Source organism: Drosophila biarmipes, chromosome 2R, assembly GCF_025231255.1.
Source record: "Drosophila biarmipes strain raj3 chromosome 2R, RU_DBia_V1.1, whole genome shotgun sequence".
In the NCBI taxonomy this organism is placed as follows: Eukaryota; Metazoa; Arthropoda; class Insecta; order Diptera; family Drosophilidae; genus Drosophila; species Drosophila biarmipes.
In genome coordinates, this window is record NC_066615.1 from 11,391,625 (window position 1) to 11,410,840 (window position 19,216).

The 19,216-nt window shown below is 44.2% G+C and overlaps 2 protein-coding genes and 1 long non-coding RNA gene across 19 annotated transcripts in view; 2 read left to right on the forward strand and 1 right to left on the reverse strand.

Moving 5' to 3' along the window:
• The first annotated feature begins 3,003 nt into the window (after window positions 1-3,003).
• Window positions 3,004-19,216, forward strand: part of LOC108030034 (titin homolog) — a 29,884-nt gene continuing 13,671 nt past the window's right edge. For 3 of the 17 annotated variants that reach the window (XM_050887254.1, XM_017102603.3, XM_017102604.3), the window contains exon 1: window positions 18,008-18,316. Coding sequence is in view for 14 of the 17 variants with exons in the window: in XM_050887246.1 (XP_050743203.1) it covers window positions 6,649-6,923; window positions 14,745-14,846; window positions 15,597-15,859; window positions 15,913-16,059; window positions 16,692-16,781 (877 nt within the window). In the remaining 3 variants the exon portion in view is untranslated. Of the gene's footprint in view, window positions 3,334-6,270; window positions 6,924-9,162; window positions 9,580-10,466; window positions 10,619-14,744; window positions 14,847-15,596; window positions 15,860-15,912; window positions 16,060-16,691; window positions 16,782-18,007; window positions 18,317-19,216 lie in introns of those variants that run through there. The other 14 variants (XM_050887246.1, XM_050887245.1, XM_050887244.1 and 11 more) reach the window with 14 other exon arrangements.
• LOC122818168 (uncharacterized) lies at window positions 8,151-9,218 on the reverse strand. Its single transcript, XR_006367656.2, has 2 exons — window positions 9,134-9,218; window positions 8,151-8,813 (listed from the first exon to the last, which is right to left on the reverse strand). It is a non-coding gene; the product is annotated as an uncharacterized LOC122818168 (long non-coding RNA).
• On the forward strand, window positions 13,365-14,417 carry LOC108030038 (uncharacterized). Its single transcript, XM_017102609.3, has one exon. It carries the CDS (start codon window positions 13,668-13,670, stop codon window positions 13,965-13,967), a length of 300 nt encoding a protein of 99 aa, XP_016958098.1. The 5' UTR covers window positions 13,365-13,667; the 3' UTR covers window positions 13,968-14,417.

Here is a 19,216-nt window from a genome sequence, read left to right on the forward strand (position 1 = left end):
CTACTGGAATGCCATTGCCTCGGTCCCTTTTATACGTCGGGCGCTTGCAATCCACTCCTGAAAATCAGCTGGCTCGGATGCTGTGGCTGTGGATCCTGGCCGCTCTCGCCTCTCCCACTGCGCAGGTACAAACAAGAGGCGGCTGCAGCCCCGCACCGGAAGCATTCTTAACATTTAGTGCTATTTTTGAGGTAATGAAATTAAATCTCCCATAATAAGCACTTATTTAATCAGCGAAAATAATCCAGCAGCCTGAAAGTATGCTGCGTTTTTGGTCAGCCGTTGCCGCGAAGGTAGGGTGACTCGTGTTCAGTGGCGGGAAGTTTATGAAGCCACCTGTTGCTTTCTGGCTTTTAAGGAGTTAGATGACCGAGTTTAGGATGTGTCTAAGGAGCTTTTCACATTCAATTGCGTTCCAATTCCCAAAGACGTATACTTGATGCGTATACTTAACATTTAGACATATGATTATTATTAGTATTGTTAGTTAAGAGTATGTATGAAAGCTTTTGAAATATATATATTGTAATAAAATAAAAAAAATATATAATATATATTTAAATAAATTTGTAGTGCTTAGAACTATAATATGTATTAAATAACCACAAATTTTAATTGATTATAGTGAAACATCCGAAATTTCAAATCTTATATGAATATAAGAAGGTTAGTTATAGTAATTATAATTTAACTAAGACAAACTTGCTTATTAATGTGTGATTTCGACATCATAACTGATTAAACTACAGCTTCCAGGCCGATTTGCTTCACAAATTTAACACCAACATTGTTTAATGTTTCCGTACGAGTCTATTAGCCTTGATATTTTAAGTAGGTATCAAAATTCAATTAGCATAATTCTGGAGACCCACTTCTCAGGCATCGAAAGTCTGCAAATTTGCATAAAATCGTAAAGTTATCCGCCAGCATTTGATTGATGCAGACGAATTACTCCACATGGCCCTGGCCATCGAAAGTGGTGGCTGGCGGCAGATGAAATGCTTTCACCGATCGAAGCGCCAGCGGATTTAATTGGCCACTGAATAAGCTTCTTTGATATGGAATATCGGTCCCACGTTTCGGCCATAAACAGCCGAGTCCACGGGATATAAACAATGGCAGGTTGGGTGGCTAACACACCTCTTCCTCACTCGCTCACCTACCCGCTCTCCACTCACACACTCATTCACCCATTCGCGCATTCATTGATGATTATCTTAACGGTTGCCAGAGACCCGAGCTTTGTATCTCCCGGCGTGATGGCGAGGAATTTCGATGTGAATGCTGGGCAGAACGGAAAGTCATCTGGTAGTGTTCCGTGCTTCTCCCTTCCTGTTCTGCCTGGCGTATCGATAGCAGAACTAAAAGAGTGCGAAAATATGATCGAAATCAGGGTGTTGAGCAAAGTTCCAGCTATTTGATGGTTATCTTGTTAACTAAAAAGTGCGGTTAATCATGAGTCCTTTATATAAAAATATTCTCTTTTCAGTTTTATTAAAAGAACTAAAGGTTCTCTACACTTTTCCAACTTTCCTTATGAGTTATAATAATTTGTAATTCTACAAGTTTCGAAGAGTTCTCAGTTTGATTTTAGATCTTAGATATTATATTCTTTGTTGACTTCTGGAGCTGGGCACTACTTTCCTCAGTGTGCCGCTTGTTGTTCCTCCATCTCAGGTGAGTGTCTCAGGTGCAATGCGCTGCTCTGGACGGCGTAGCAGGAGTGTCGGTGGAAACACATAAAACGAGAAGAAAACGCCGACGAAAATAAACTCCGCAAAGCCCGACTTGCCATGTATCAAATGTCTTTCAAAGGTAGTTAAACGCTTCCTACTCCGCGCAGAGCCAAGTACCGAGGTGGGTCAAAGCGGGCCACAAGCATAAACCAGGCCCAGTCCCACCGCCGACTCTTTCGCACTCCTTATAGAGGGTACTACGCGAGTAGGGTACTTCCCGAATCGGCTGGCCGGCCATAAACTATTTATAGCCGTCTGTCTCTGCCTTCGCGAGGCCTCCTTCTAAGCGAGCTTGTGTAACCGAATCTCCAGTGGTCAGTCTCAGTCTCCAGCCCAGACCCCCTTTCTCCCGCCCTTTCTTCGGCTGTCACGCCCCCTCTTTCGCGCAATCTCCCATCTTCAATTGCTTCTCTATGCATACAAATTAACGTTTTAGCACACGTCGCGCTAAGTGGAAAAGTTTACCGTGCAAAAAGGCCGACAGGAAGAGAGAATGCAGAGAGAGGGAGCGAGAGCAGAAGAAACGGCAAACGGGAAGAAAGCAGGCAAGAAAAAGTTAGGTACTTGGGACAACAATTGGACGCCATGCAAGTGCTTAACCCACTAGGTCTGGGCAACTTCTGAGGAGCTGAAAACTTTACTTGAGAAAATCTTTGATTCTCAGAAATAAACAAAATTTAAAATCCCATTTTAAAGTGTAATACTTTTATATATGAAAAATATATATAAAATTTATATAAATAAATAAACAATATATAAAAATAAAATGTATTTAAGTACTTAGGCTTTATTTAGGCTTAGTGCATTATAAATTCTTAGTAATATTTATGGATTACATAAAGGCTGTCTGCTAATATTCTAAGGGCCATAACAAGAGATCTGAAGGTACTCAGAGACACAGAATGAAATCCCTAATGTTGCCAAGGGTTAAGAGTGCCCTCCCCCCGCAGAATCGCACTTTCCATGCCCTAGACTGGGCCCTAGTCGAACTTGAAATCGGAACCCGTTCGCCAGCCCCTCCCCCAGAAACGAGTTCTACCCCAGAAGCTGCTGCAGAATGTGGCAGAAGAGCGCAGAACAAAAGTTTGCCGCTAAATCTTTGTGACAGCTGTTGAGCAGCGACAATAGAGAGAGCCTTTCCAGCCAGCGATATTACCAGAGCGAACGCCCAGTTCCAGAGAGAACGGCGAGCGACAGCCAACGGTAAAGCTAGGGCAACTTCGGTAAGCCAGACTCGCGGCTCGGCTGGAAGTCGGCGGCTCTCCGCTCATTCGCGTTTCAACCTTCTGCACCAACGGAGTGGCGCTCGGCATCGGAGAGTACGTGTGCGGCCAGGCTACATGGTGTGCGATCTTTGCGAACCTCGGCGTTAAGTGAACCCCTCAAAACTCGAGTCTCAGACCCCAAGTACCCAGCCTCGATCCCCGTACCCCAAGCCCCGAACCCCGAACCTCGAACCGTTGAAGCGGCACCTCGAAGGGCGGCCCCGAGCCTTGTCCCAAAACCGAAACACTTTAGTGCTACAGTGAGTGCTGCGGATGTGTCTGGGAGAGCCCTGCACTCCTGTCCCCATAGAGACGCGGACCCTGTATCTGAGGTACATAATGGGTCACTGGAGCGTGCGATATGCCCAAAGAGACAGCAGCGACATCAGCTGAACATGCGACTCATGCGCAAAGCGAATGACGAGTAAACAAAAACGAAAAGCGACAAACTAAAACGGAAAGAATTAATGGTGGTGGGGGCCCAAAGGGTGACCAGGTGACCGGGTGGACAGGTGAACAGGTGTCAATGTCAGCCCAAAACAAAACCACCGCTGACACAGTACGAGATCCAAAAAAAGAACCGATTGGGGGAAAAATGTTTAAGTAAATATGCAGAGCAGTTATGTTACAGATCCAGTATTGTTCATTTTATTTGGTACTATATTATCGTCATTAGAACCCCTATATGGTTAATGTTAGTTTCACACAAGAACTAATATTCGAGACAACAGAAATGTGAGTCATTTAAAAAACAACATGAGTTTATTATAATAGTTAAAGTGACTCAAAAAGTATAAAAACAGAACCTAAAAAGTATTTAGGGGATTGACTAATCAAAGGAATATTTGGTAAAATTTTGATAAAATGCGTTAATTAGCAAGCGAATATACTTAGAACTCGCAGAATGTTTTCTTTTGAATTAAATTAAATCATGGATCAAACTAGTAAGATTAAACACAAAATACAGAAAAGTCCGAGAAGAGATGTTCCCTCTTCCGACTGACCACTGTAGCTGGAATGCGCTCTGAGGCGAACCCTGGAACAACCCCCGGCTGTGGGAATTTGCTACAGGTTGCACTTCCGCTGACATCCAGTCGTTGCCATTGATTTTCTGCGTGTGTGCCTCAATTTTGTGTTCATTATTTTCTTGTTAGCCACGGCTGTGAAAACAACTTTTACAAACCGAAAAAAAAGTCCAGAAATAACAACCATTTCACCCGTAAATTGAAAACGAACAAAAGTAGGCAAGTAACAGCGAGAAAAATGAGAAAACTGCGATAACCAAAACCAATCGGACAGCATCGGTTAACAGTATTAACCAGCGACTGGCGTCTACATTGCCGACTTCCGTCCGCTCGAGCAGATTGTTGTAGCTCTCGAAGGGGGCTCCAGGGGCCAGAGGCACGGCTCAGTTCCACCACAAAAAGAAACTCCGGACAACGCATCATTGGCGTGGAATCGCTTTGACTGATTTCCCAATGAATCGGCAGTTGCGGCTGCGCCCTGCGGCCCCACTATACGGCCATATGGCTATGTACACGGGGGCATGGGGGTCCATGAGTGTGGTAAGACTATTAAGCCTGGCCGGGAAGAGAGTGCGAAACCGTTAGTAAAAGCCACTTTGGTAGCGGCTCACCCGCTGCTTGGTAAATAGTTTCCCTTAAACTATTTGCCAGTATGCACAGAGGCAAAATAAGCCAAACTTGGCCTACATTTACCTTTTTTTCCAATGAACTTGGCTTAATTTTGTGCCATATCACAGAATTCAATCAGTTCGAAAGAGTACACAGAAATATGAGTAATAAAGCCCCTCAGCGACCTTTAAGAGCCAGTAAAATTGTATTATGTTTGTGGCATAATAACTTTTATTCTATAAACTCACACGGCTATTAAATTTTAAATTACCTTTACATATTTTGCAACCCTGCAATTTTTAAAACCTCCTAAATATGTTGTATATTTTTGAGAAAAATCTCGAACTCACATCTTAATTTCTCCCTGTGTTCTCGCGCACGCCGTCATAATTAATTGAGCCATCAGGCAGCTCAGGCCTCAGCACAGCTTTTTAGCCAGTTCTCCGGATGGAGTTGACCCATTTGCCGGCGACCCAATTGCATCTGAAATCGTTGTCTAATTAATCATCAGATTAGTTACTGTAACAACTTAATTCGACATGCCATGCGAATGCCGCAAACAATTGTGTGAAAATTGCGCAAATCCAGCCCGCAGATACAGAAGCCGGCGCACAAAGATACATGTTTGTATGCAGGCAAAACTGATGCATATTGGGTAATGCACTTGGAATGGAAATCAATTTCTGTTGGCCAACCTCAACAGAAATGATATGCAAAACGCCGGATTTTCGAATTTCTATGCATGGCAAATGCATTTTTAATTGCCGCATTGTTTGGGGAACTGCATATCACGCTGTTGCACAGCCCAAATTATCTTTCAAATCCGCTGCAAATGCCATTCACAGAATTTCCACATATCTTTTTTCGGCCGGTTTTCGCTGAAAAGAAAGAAATTTCTTTTGAGGCCCGCAGGCCAGTGTTTTTTTGGCTTCTCATGTCCAAAATCGCTGAACACTGAACAACGAACTCTGGAGACCGAGCGAACAACAAGTGCGTCGAACACAAAATCGCAGTCATCTCGTTTGCTCCGTCCATCCATCTATCTACCCAACTATCCGCATATCCATTCATAGATACTCTGGCAGACACACTGTCAGCGCTTCAAGTCAACCATTTTAGTGGCCGAAGAAAAAAGCGATTGGAGACCAAGAATTTCTCTTTTTCAATTTGCTGTCTTGGCCTTTCCCGCTTTTTGCCGAATATCTTTTCGCGCCTGGGGCCTCAGGCTCTGGCGAAGATGAGCCGGCGAGCCACTTAACCCATTGCCAGGCAGCCCAGTGGGTTAACTGGCCCCAAATCGAAGCACTCTGCGTAATTACGTGCCGGAGATTTGCATATTTGGGCGTGCGAGGTGCATTTTTTCGGCTTGGGTGCAGCCACGCCCAGATACGAGTACGTCCAGATATTGTATCTCATGAGTACGCGGAGTCGAAGGTGACAGACCAACGCAAAGACGTCAGGGGCGCTTTTTTCGGGGAGATGAGTAGCGATGAGGTGGATTCTGGTTATCTGGCAGATGGGACGCGATGTGGGTGTGGGTTGGGGGACTGCGAGAAGTACGAGTTCGTTATCTGCTGCCGCATTTGTTTATGGGTCCGGGCCGTAAAAATAAACCAAAAATTCCTTTGATTGCAGTACGAAAGCGAACGCTCCCAGGCATAAACACAGCCAGCACCAGCACCCTCCATGGGAAGTCTTGAATTCTGAATTTGTGTATCGCGCCGCCTGATAAGCTGCTCCGTAAGCGACTTTTTTGTGTGTTTTTTGTTTTTTCGAGGCCCAAGTCGAAGGCAGTGCGGGCCCGCTTTCAGTGGCAAAACAATGCTCGTAACTGGCGCGTAATTAACACACAACAAAAAGCGGGGCAGTGAAGCAAATTGTTTGCCAAAAGTGTTTCATGTGCGTGAGAGAGGTGATGCCTGCCTGTGTATCCCCGAGATACTGAGATACTGAGTGCGGAAATGGCCTAGGGCCGCTCTGAAATCACAAGCAAACGACACACACAGCGGCAACATGGCAGGTGAGGCGCCAGCAGCAACGTCGCCAGCGGGCTGCAACATCAGCAGCAGCAACATCAGAAGCAGCAGCAACAGCAACAGCAAGCAGACCAGTCCCGACCCCGATCCCGTCCAGCAGCAGTTGAACTCCAGTGTGGACAGCGGCATTGCGATGCTGGAGGCGGAGACTCCGACCTTGAGGAGGCGCCAGAGATTGAGCCAGTGCCAGCGCATCCTGCAGGTGTTGCAGCGGGACCATCTCACCCACCAGCAGCTGCGAGATAGATTAAGGTGAGTTGGGATCCAGGGGGAAGCTATATACATTCCACAGCACTATCTCCGTTTTTCATCTACCTTTTATTGCTCTTATAAAAGTCGTACGCATATTAAGTTGATCCTAATTAACACGTATCTAGCCGGTTTCAGTTTGCACTTTCAAAGAGTTCCATCGAATAAGGCAAAAACTTGACTAATATAAAGATACAAGCTTGTGTTTACTTAGCCAAGAGTGCTTACCATTTGCTTAAGTTTTTACTAACTGACTGGATTTAGCTAAAAAAGTCGTGGAAATATATAGATCATGTTTTAAAATTTATGTTTGGATTCATTCTATAATGATCTTAACCACCACTTTTTAAAAAATAAATCAAGCAAGTTAGTTGTAAAATGAAGAAGTGGTAAAGAAGGAGAATAGGGGTACAGAAGGAGTACGGAAAGTGGTCAGAAGGGTTACAGAAGGGTTACAGAAGGGTTGCAGAAGGGTTGCAGAAGGGTTGCAGAAGGGTTACAGAAGGGTTACCGAAGGGATAAAGAAGGAGTACACCAATTCTTAGATTTAAAAATATGATTCTTTGAATTTATAGCAAATATTTAAGCAGCGTTTTAAAAAGCATGAATATGGCTTTGGAGCTTTATTTTTCATACTACCAGAACGGAAGCCACTGGCAGCTGGGCTTGGCCTATTGCCCCAAACCGACTTGGGTGCGCATGGAGCCCACAGTCTCGTGTGCAGTAACTGCATTGGTTGCATGCATCTCCGTCTCCATATCCATCCGAAGCTCTCAGACTGCGGGCGGATATCAATTTATGCAAATTTGCCGACCTCAAAATGGAAATGACAAAATCTCGGGCGCAGTCGGTCTGTCAGTCAGCCAGTCAGCCAGTCAGCCATGTCACTCGTACAGCCAGAAGTCGTTCCGTGAGCAGCTGGGCTCTTCTGGGAATCCGTTTCGACAATTGTCAAAGAGAAACCCAGTGCCTCTGCTTCTGGCCACAGCGCTTTCAAATGAGTTTGCAATTTGTTTGGGAAACTATGCGCCAAGTGGCGGGGAAGTTCCATTAGAATGATAATGGGCGACCAACCCAGTTTGGCGATCGTAGTTGAAGAAACCTCTTCAAATCGTATTGTTGTCTGTTCATTGGAAGAAGTGGTACAGTTTATTGGGGGTCATTTTGGTTTTTAATGGTGTTCCTGGAATTGAGAGCTAAAGGAAGTAAGGAAAATAATGATTAAAGTCGTGAATTTATCTATTATTTATTTTTTATAACATCTAGCCAATATAAACCACATAAAATTGATCAATCTATTATGTGATGGTAATTCTAGGGTTTTATGGAATTGATTATTTGGGGAAATAAACAAAAACATTAGATCAGAATTGATCTATTACTTAATAAGTATAGTATCTAGACCTGTAAAATGTGTCACTTCATATAGAGCATCCCAGAATCGACTGGCCGCCAAACCTGAGACTCCTAACCCACTCCGTGATAATTTCGTTTTTCCGCACGAGTATCGCCGCCCGAGGAGTGGAGTCGCAATCTTATCGAATATTTCATAATTAAGTTGATTAATGCCAATTAATTGCCGCAAGCCTGGCAGGGCCAATGGCAGGGCCAATCGATTTCAGCGGTTTATTTTTCCTTCTGGCCACAAACTCTTGCCACCAGCCGAGCGGCGGACATGTGACTGGCAGCTGCCAAGTGGCATTTGCATTTGCATAAGGTCCGTTGGACAATGGATGGGCGATGGGTAGGGGTCATAACTGTCCATATTTCAGAGGGCTCAACGGGGATTTGCTTTCCACCCTCCGGTTGCATGGCCGACAAAGCTCTGCCCGACCCACTGCGCCAGCAATGGCCAGTTCCATTTTGGTTACTCGCCCGCAACGCACACAAAACCTAAACAAAATTACAAAAATTAAAAAAAACAGAGATTACAATTATTAGAATTAATATTAGGCCCGGAATTAGGAGAATTGGAAGGGGAATACTGCATGAGTGCCTTAGCCTCCGAAAAAGTCTTGACACTTATCTGCGAGTTTTTCGTCGCGAACCTATATATTTATCACTGGACGCGAGCGGAACGCTTATCAAATCAACGGTCGGCTTATGTACACGGTCCGCAATAACGAAGTGGGCAAACAAAATCCAATATAATGCCCCCTATATATATTGTGCAAAACAGTAAACAAACCCAATACAGCTTGGCTAAAACAAACCTGTCGCCGCTTCAGTCCCAGTCGGAGTCAGCTGCTCCGTTCGCCAGGTTAACCGAAGATCTCCGGCGCACTGGAGGCCCTTAGCCGCGTGATCTTAATCAGTTTTGTTACGCTACGAATATAGCCGCGATTTGTTTCAATTACTGCGTCAGGCATTCGGGTTTGTTCTCGGGCTTACTCGAGGATGGAGTGAGTTCCAGGTGATCGGTGGTGCGGGGGCTTTGGCAATTAGCGGGCCGAAGCACCTGCGAAAGATATTCCCCGAAAAGTGATTGATAATCGTCGTACACAACTGCAAACAGAAATAACAAACCGAACGAGAAATCAAAATTTGTGGTAATTATTTATTCAGATATTCCCCCGGCGGAGTTCACTTCGGCACTCTTGGAAGATTCCTCGGGCAATAAAAATACAAAATTAACCCCGCAACTTTAATGCCAACTGAAGTGAATAACACGATAATTAAACACATTTTTCTTAGAACCCAACACACACGAAAAACCCCAAAGTAAAAGGAAGTTATGCAACCCTAACTCCCGTCGCAGATCTCGCCCGAGAACAGCAATACTGTCGATAAGAATTTTGCCACAGCTCATACAAACATTTATCAACTTTAATTAGTGCTAATCGCGGTGTGCAAAAATAAAAACACACAGGAAAACACTTAGGCAAATAAATAAACGAATAAGTAACGACCTGTACGTGATTCAGACGATTGCAGCCAAAGCTTTTTAAACTCCATCTGCATCTGAAGTGAATAATGTCTCTTAAGTGATTAATGACAAGTGCTGCTATATTTCATAGTTATTCTTGGCCTTATGCTGCTATTAATTTTTTAATCGTCACGAAGTCGAGTGTGTCCAAAAGCTTTAAGCAGTAATGAGCTGTGGCTAAAAATATTTACTTACGTGATGTTTTCGCTGGCAACTAATTTTATTACAGCACAAAATTCTAAAGCTAAACCTATCGAAACTCAAATGCCCTGTAAAGGGTATTTACCCACACCACTTCATGTCCAAATCTTGGTAATTCAAACCGAGCAAACAAAAACTTTTTGATAAGGCTGAGGCCAAAGTATGAATTGGCCGAAGAACACGTAAAAAGTCTGACAAAGAGATGATAGCCGCCTGAAAGAAATGATATGGTGGTGGAATTCTCAGCTCTGATAAGTTTTATGGAGCCTTTCTGTGATTTAGTCTAGTTGGTGGTTTCATTAGCGGTAACTTTAAGTACCAGTGACTTCCGGTTGCTGTGTGTGTTGGTTTCTAATGAAAATGCAATGGAATCGATCTCGAAATCGCAATCGTAATTGAATTCAATGCGAACTCCGCAGTGCTTGAAGCGCTGGATGCGCCCCTATATCTGCATCATGGAGCTGCCAATCCATCGACCGGGATGTGGAAACCTACTGCTGGGCCTCACCTCCGTGGTGGGTCTCATCGGAGGCGCCTACCTGCTGCAGTGCGGCGCCCAGCGGCTCTTGGGGTGAGTTAATCAAATGGAGATAAATCAAAATATTGAAAACGAAGCTGGCAAGTTCGGGTACGTGAGCCAAACTCGGCAGCCGCACGTGCGGATGCAGTCCATGTGCACTGTGTATCTGGCAGATACAAACTGCAGCGAGAGATGCAGATGCGAAATAGAAACTGAAACTAAACTTTCTTGACTGCAGCTTCAACCCGGTTACGTGGCCATCGTTTTGCACGACTTGATTGCGTTTGCGTGTGGGAAATGGCCAAATGAAAGAGATTTGACATAATTGTTGCCTTTTCTACAGCCTCCATTTGCCACTTGGTATTTGGCCGGGATGCAGTGGCTCGCTTTGGCCATCGCGTACGTAGCTTCGCCTTAATTAGGGATTGCGCAACCCGCGCCACCTGTTTCGACTTTATGCTGCACCTGTTTGGCTCCGCGGATGGCCCGCCGATCCGTTAGATATTACGTATCTCAACATTCCCAGCCCAGCCCAGGCGAACTGTCATTGACTGCTCGCCAATTTGGTCATAAGAACCATAGAATCTTGAAGAATGGCCCGGCCAACGGAAGTCGTTGGCCAACAAAGGGCACTACTTTCCCCCCTCCTCGCTTTTCCCTTAAAAAGCGTCACGAATTGCCAATAACAATTAGCCATGGCCAACAACGCGCCTCGATTGTTTGCTTTCGTCACCATTCAATGGCAACTTAATTAGCCGCTTGTTGACAATTTTATTTGTATTACTTCTGTTGCGGCAGCTACACATCATTTTTGAGTGTATTAGCGTACTATGCTTTTCGCAATTGTAGGGTTTTCGGGAAATCCCATTCATTAATGCAAACAAACAGGATGTATTATTGTATTTAAAATTTGAGGTGCAAACTATGAAGCTTTATTGAAAGTGTGTACCTTGAAATATTGCCTCAACTTTTTTAAATAGACTATCATTTTATTTTTAGATAACGTAAAATTAGTAAAATGTTTACTATTTCCGTTTTTTAAATGCAACAGTAGACTTTTAGTTGATTTTGGATGTATGTATATTATAGTCTCGCTTTAATCGCATTACAATTTTTTAAATATCTTACTGGCTAACCAACTCAGTAAATAGCAATATTTTTGTTCTTAATTTGAAACTATATAACAAAGCAAACAATTTCAGTGTACTTTTATTTCACTTACCAATTGCCGGGCTTAAAAACTCATGATATTATAAACGTCTCTCAGAAAGTAGCTTACGATAAAAAGCAAACAAGTTGCGGAGCTGTGGAAAGTCAGACAAATGCAATTACTGCTGCCCCATGGCACAGCACAGATATGCGCAGATATTCTGGGTTTTTATTTGCCATTAAAGTGAGAACAAACGAGTTATGTTAGCCTTGTGGCAAGTGAAAAGCCACAAAAAGTTATATCCGAAACATATTCAACAGTCGAAAGTGGGATCCGAAACCGCATGTGAGAGTGAGAACAATAAACAAGTGGCAGGCGAGAAATGTTTTCAAAATATTTAAACAATAGCGATTATATCCATAGGATTTGGGAGTATTATTATCTAGTTTGTGGTAAAAGGTGCTGAAAATACGTATGCCATAGCGCATATACTTTATTGCCTGCTTTTAGGCTGCAGTTGTAAATTATTAAATCAAATAAAAGATAGATTTTGGCAAAGCATATAAAGATGTCGAAAGAATTCCAAAAACCATTTAGATACGGCCCGTGATGATCTCACACAAAAAGATGATTAAGTTCTAGATAATAAAAACGTGATAGGAGTATCACAATAGAAACTTTATAATGCCAATTACTCAGTATTCTACCAAGAATTTAAAACCGTCTTCGGGTTCTGGGAATTTCCGGATCTCGTGTTATCAATGAGGCACTTGTGAAAGCTCTCGGTTGGGATATTAATAAAGACGGAACCCGAGGGCCTGACGCTTTCTCGTGCGGGAATATGCTAATGGGACACATGAGACATACATGAATTAACCCAGATTCTCAGGGCTGATTTCTGGGGAATCTCAAGACATCGGATACGGGCATTCTGAAAAATGTTCCCCAGGTCGCAGAACGATGAAAGTGTGGCCGCTTCGTGGCGCCGTTTATTGGCAAAACAGTGATTAAAATAAACTCTTAGCCAGCCAGGCGATTGATTAGTTAATAAACCGCTGGCAGCATGCATACATTAATTTTTCGCCAGACAAGAACTAAGCCAACCCGTTTGCGGAATGTTTCTCACCATTAGCATTTGGAAATTAATGAAGTTCAGGCCAAGCGGCGAGCGGGAAAAATATTGCCAAAATAAATTAGTAGACAAATGAATGCAGTAGACAGCCGATGAGGCTGACTGCCGACTATCTTCCCCCTCGGCAGAAACGGTTCCTGCTTGACGAGATTTCCAAATCTGGGGAGCTGGCCGCTGGCCGCTGGCTGCTGGCGGAGATCGGAGCTCGGAGCTCGGAGAAGAAAGGCGATAAATCTGCATGGAAATGTGCACAGTCATGGCTGGGATTCCGCTACATAGACCTGTTCCACGGGATGGTGTGCAGGGGGCCCCACTTACGTCACTAACTTGTTTGTTCAGCGATAGAGAGCGAATCAGAGATAGGTTTCCCGCTCTCCACGCCGCAAACCGGCATGGGATATGCTATGGATATGGACAAGGCGCTTGGAGCTGTGGAGAGACTTCGCTATAGAGACCCCCATCCGAACCGATCCGATCCGATCCGATCTCAGCTGTTGACCGCCGACTCTCAAAGCCAACTGCGCATAACAAAGGCGAACCTTGTGCGAGAAAGTTGTCAGTGTCGTGGGACGCGGATCGCGATTTGATAGCGAATTGGCATTAAGTGCTTCCATTGGCGAAATCGGTTCAACGCGAGTGCCATGCCAACAGATCCCAGTGAGCCCAGCGTCGCTAGCCAGTCGACAAACATTTTGAATACCTGAAAGCCGGATCATCACACCCGGGCGTGTCGGAGAGCAACCAGAACAACAGAAGCACCAGGCTATCCGAGATCGGAGATCAGAGATCCGAGATCCGAGATCCGAGATCCAGGGAGCATGCTGTTCTCCGCGGTGGTGCTCTGCCAGGTGGAGCGGCTGATGTGCCTGCCCATCAGCTTCGCGGTGCTGGGCTTCCTCTTCATGGCCTGCACCATGGAGGTGGTGCTGCTCAAGCTGACCACCAGTGACCCGGTCTTCGGCGGCCCCGGCGAGGACTGGGAGGAGAACGGTGGCCCCGATGGGGAGGAGCAGATCTACTACGAGAACCTGGAGAACAACTACGAGCACTGGGCGCGCCGCAGGAGGAGGTTCCACCAGCGGCAGCAGCAGCATCAGCAGAACCATCTGCCCACCTAGCGTGACTTAAGCTAAAATTTAAAAGTATCTTAAGTAGATCGGTTATAAGCGGGTATACTGACTGAGCTTCCTACAGCTGCTACTACTACACCCTTTGTATTCGAATTTCAAATGCTTCGCCAGTGTAATGTTTTCACTAGCTGTTTATGGTTGAAAATTTTCCTTAAATTATATTTGTTTGTTTGTTTCGTAAGCGAAATTGCGAATTTTGCCATTTGAATAAGTTAGGCGGCGGACCGATTGGCGATTGCTCACGCCGAGCACGTACAAGACACCCAGGAATTCCCTTCTTCTCGCTATTGTGTAAGAACTGTAAGTGACTGACATAATCCGAATGCATATCGAGACAGTGCGTCTCCTAGATTGTAGTTGTAAGATGTGTGATAGAGCCACACGTACTTTAAGCCGTGCGCCAGAGTAAGGTTTATTAAACTTGGCTATAAAACCCCATTCAGTGTTTGTTTGCCTGGTCCAACGGGTTTGTGCTGTTGTTATGCAACTTTTGCTGGGATAACAGCCGGGGAGAAAGTCAATTGCAGTTGGGTGGAGCCGGGGCCCCGGCTGTTGGCTTTCGGGGGAGGTGTTTCGTTTAAGTGGGTTCAAGCGTTGGGCAACACGATCGACAGCCTTCGGCTAATTGGCTGATTTCAGCCAACGACCTTCTGGCCGTTGAATGACCCCAGCTGTTCGTTAGAACTGACCTGACTAATCGCCTCGTTTTGAACTTGGACCTTCGCGAATTAACCAGTGCGACTCCTTCCGCCTCTTTTCTTGCAGCAAACTAGCCAATAAGAAGTGGAAACGGGAGGAGAAGGACTCCAGCGAGGATCACAACTGCAACGTCTGCTGTGCGGACCTGGACCTGGGCAGTGCCAAAAAGTGAGTAGCAGCCGAGTATCTGGCAGATCAGCATATCTGGGAACAGCAAGGAAATACCTGTTTCATATTGTTTATAATGCTGATACTTATCAGCATTTCAAATCTATTTGTTTGCTGTTGAAATGTTCTTGCGTGTCAGCTGGAGAGGTTCATTATACTTACCTGTATGCAAAAATACAAAAGTATTAGGGAAAGCTTTTTACTTTCTTAAATTCCGGTTTTATTAATGTTATGAGTGCAAGCAACCCATTTGGACTCCACGTCTGGTAAAATATTAATAGATAAACAGTTGAAGACGATATCTAAGACATTTTTTTCATCGTATACTTTATTATTCTTACAATGGGATCTTACTTATGAATATAAATGATTTTACTTATGAAAGAATTAAGTTTTAAAAGGTTTTTCTTATTTTAAAACAATTATTTTAAAGTTATTAATTGGGTTTGTTAATTGCTTTAGAAGTACTAACCTTAGAAAACCAGAAACAAAGGATCTGTATTACACGGATTGGAATTCTCTACTTATATTTAAGTTTTAAAAAAATGTAAATTGCATATTATTAGAGAGTTAAAACAAATGACCTTTGGTCGACGAAACCATGCAATTTATTTAGTCACAAAGAAGGCAACCCGCTTCGATAAGCAAACCTAGAAGGGGGACTAGGGTTAAGTATTCAAAAGCTTGCCATTATCGTAGACTTTTCAGACAAATGACCTTAAAAAGTAACGAACGTATTACCAATTTAAGTACCCCGTTTCCCCCCACCAGCTACGTGACATGTTGCACCTGCGGGAAATCCGTGTGCCGCGGGCCAAAGTGCGCCGACTGGCGGCCCAAGGACGCCAAGTGGGAGTGCCAGCTGTGCCAGAGCTCCAAGGAGTCGCTGGCCCACACCTCCTCGTGGGTGGCCGAGCAGATGTCCTTCAACCAGCACAAGTTCGTCTATCCGATGCGGGCGCGGAGTGAGGTCTACATACCCATTGTGGGCGATGGCAACGACAGCAGCATGCGTGAGTGCAGTCCTTAAGTATTAATAGACGGGATACGTAATATCGATTTGCAGAGTTCGAGAGTGTGAGCCAGATTGGCCAGACTGGCGGCTTGGACGAGCGGGCCAAGATCCGCGAGTACGTCGAGGAGATCGTGGCCCAAATGCTGGGCGGCAACTTGAACCACATCAAAGTGGGGCAGCTGTCCAAAAGCGAAAACTGTAAGTACAAATGTTGCCTTACATTCGATCAGAGCAAATGGTGGCAAGCTAAAATCAATTGGCGGGGCAACATTTTTTGTGTGTCGTTTCAAGTTGCTTATTATGTATGTTTAACAAAAAACATTTAAATTTCACGGATGACTTCATGGAAATTCAATTGCAATTGAATTGCAAGCACAGCAAATTATTTTTAAAACTTTAAATATTTTCTATCTCGGAAAACAAAATATTTTATGACCATTTTGATGGATTTTTAATTTATTTAAGAAAACAGAAATGAACCAGAAATTTCAAAAACCAATAGATAGAATTTTTAGATATTTTAGTTCTGGTAGTGAATAAATTTATTTTATTTTATTTTGTATTATCTGGTAGTACTTTTCACACAATTTTTAAAATAAATTCTTTTTATAATACACCTTGGCAACAATGTTGCAGCCAGCTTGGAAACAAAGCTGCTCAACATACTGCCAAAGTCAAATCGAAGCATACTTTTAGGCGAGCTTTTTAAGTGAGAGCTTGCTGGAAAGTCTTTCTGTCCATTTTGTTTTGTTCGCTTATTAACCAATATTTGCACATCCACACCACACATGACACACACACCATACACACACCACACACCTGCAAATCAGACTTGCAACTCTTTGACAAATTCCATGCGAAGCTGAGCAACCTGCTTATCAATGTGGAAAACAGTTTGTGCGCGCGTGCGCTCAAGGGAGGTAAGTAATCGGTAATCGATAGTCACTAATCGATCGAGCTCGCACGCTGTAATCGCCTGTTTTGTACGCTAACCTTTGTCCTATCGATTCGTAGTTTCTCTAGGAAGTATCTTTGAAGGCTGACCGTTACTTTGTGTAGAAGCTATAGATACATTACGTCTTATCAAGTGCTGATATCCTCCCTTAGGAGTTTGATAATTTCCTTCCGGCTCTTTATCTTTTTATTGTTGTTTGTATTTTATATACAAATTTACAAAAGCGCCTAATTTTTTAATTCGAGATAATTTTAATAAGAAAAACCATTTCAAAGGTAACCCTTTTCAAAAAGATACACCCAGCCAGCAGAACGTTGGGCTTGGTAGAGACAATGTTGGTATTATTTTAGGCATGCTTCCATTACGAAATCAGTACAACCGACGACCAACTATTAATAATTAATCTATTAATTTGGTAGATTACTAGAGGTGTTCAAAGTTTATCGTTACCAAAATAAACCATCATAACCGTGCGCCTGCTTTTTTAGCCTTGGCAGATAGACCATGTTCAAGAAGTGTACCTTGGGCCCCAAAGCAAATCTGTGAATCAATGATTGTAGTTGTAGTAAATGCCACTTCTTATCGCTAGACATTAATCAGGGCGCCCAATTAAAGTGGCAATATCAACACCCTGTAACTTGCTCTCCTTGCAATCTCCGCCTCTCGCTCCAACCCACTGAAATCGCGGTCAATGCTTGCTGATAAGAAGCGCCAAAGAGTCAGCCTGTGGCTGGTGATAAGACCCCCGAGCCGTGATAAGGCTTTTTAGCTATTGAAGTGCCGATGGCAGCGAGAACATTATGATACAACGCTGGGCAGGTACTTTTTCAAGTACAAAATCCCTGCATTAGCTCAATGACAGACGGCGATAGACATTAATCATACGCACCGTTGGCGTGCATTGCTCACCAACAGGTTTCGAACACTCGGTAAATTGGCGAAAATGTCTTACTTACAAGAGCAATCAAGGGGTTGTGTCTTAACAAGCGATTGATTTGGTCACGCTCCCAGCTTAGTTCGGCAATTTGGGCGGCCAAACGCTGGTGAACAACAAAGCCAAACTTCGCCTCCCGGCCAAAACTCGCAACCTGACCCACTGTAGGGCCTCCATACGTATACGAAATATGAACTGGAGTGTGTGAGTGAGCGCTTAGACGCTCGCCGCTCACCGCATACCGCTCGGCAATCGCCGGCAAAACGCTTCAGTTGCCAGAAGCGCCGCGCCGTGATCGTAACGCCAATCGAGCTACGGGCCAAAAGAGTCCGGCCGCAACGCGTGTGATAACATGGGATAAAGAACAACATACTACGCTAGCACATAGAACAAGAACTCGGGCCAGCAGATAGAGGAACTTTCCACCTTCCGAGATAAAGCCCCAAAGCAAACAGGCCCAGAGACCGCATTTAGTGATGAGTAGTTATCAGCAACCTTGACCCGACACTAAGTTGGCTTGGCAAAGTATTGAAAAATGAGCAAAAATAGAAGTGAACAGTCGTGAGGTAAAACAACGAGCCGCCGACGAGGAAGAGACCTTAATCAACGCTAATAAATATTAATGATATTAATAACGATATCCCCGCTCAGAGCTCCGAATGTGTAATCCCCAGATTAACAACAAATTATGATCGTGAAAATGATGATCGCGGACTTTCAACACGATCCGTAACCCAACTCACTAGCTGTAGTTTATCTCTGACCTTAACTAAACAAAACCCTTTGACTGAGCGAAACCTCGAGCACCCAACTTATCGCGGGCCCAGTTAACCGATCGAAGTCGGAGCAGTCCGAGGGGGCACCATCGGGCCACTTGAACCCACTGGCAGGGCGGGAGTACTAAATATACACAGTGGAAAATGGCGAGTGATAATTGCCCGAGTGATTTCGCCTGAACCCTGAACTTTGGAGTAGTCGTAGTCGTATAATGATCCAGCTCTCAGACAATGACAAGTGATCCGGCTGGTTCTGTCCTAGAGGCCAGTTTCTGTTCGGCTATTTCCATTGATGACTAGTGCGTTAATGAATGCCAGTTCTGGATACAAAAGTTTGTGTCTCTGACATTTTTGCACACCTGAATGACTAACGGGGGACTAGCCGTACGTCCGTATATCTATATATCCATTCAGCTAGACATCCCCTAGATAAAGAAATATGGGCGGTATTGTAACGCAAAATAGATAACTCGGGGTTATTCATTATGCGCTGTGGTATTTACCGCAATACGTTAATAGACTTAGCATGTCAAAGAAAATGATAAATATGCGAGCCGTAGTCGCGATTTTCAGCCTGAGTGAGTTGTTCGAAGTTCGGAGGGCTCCGGTTGCTCAAGCGTTTAAGGGGAGGCGGTCGCAAAGTTTATGTTCGGAGCTCAATTAGGGGAACAAAGCCTATGAAATGGGGAA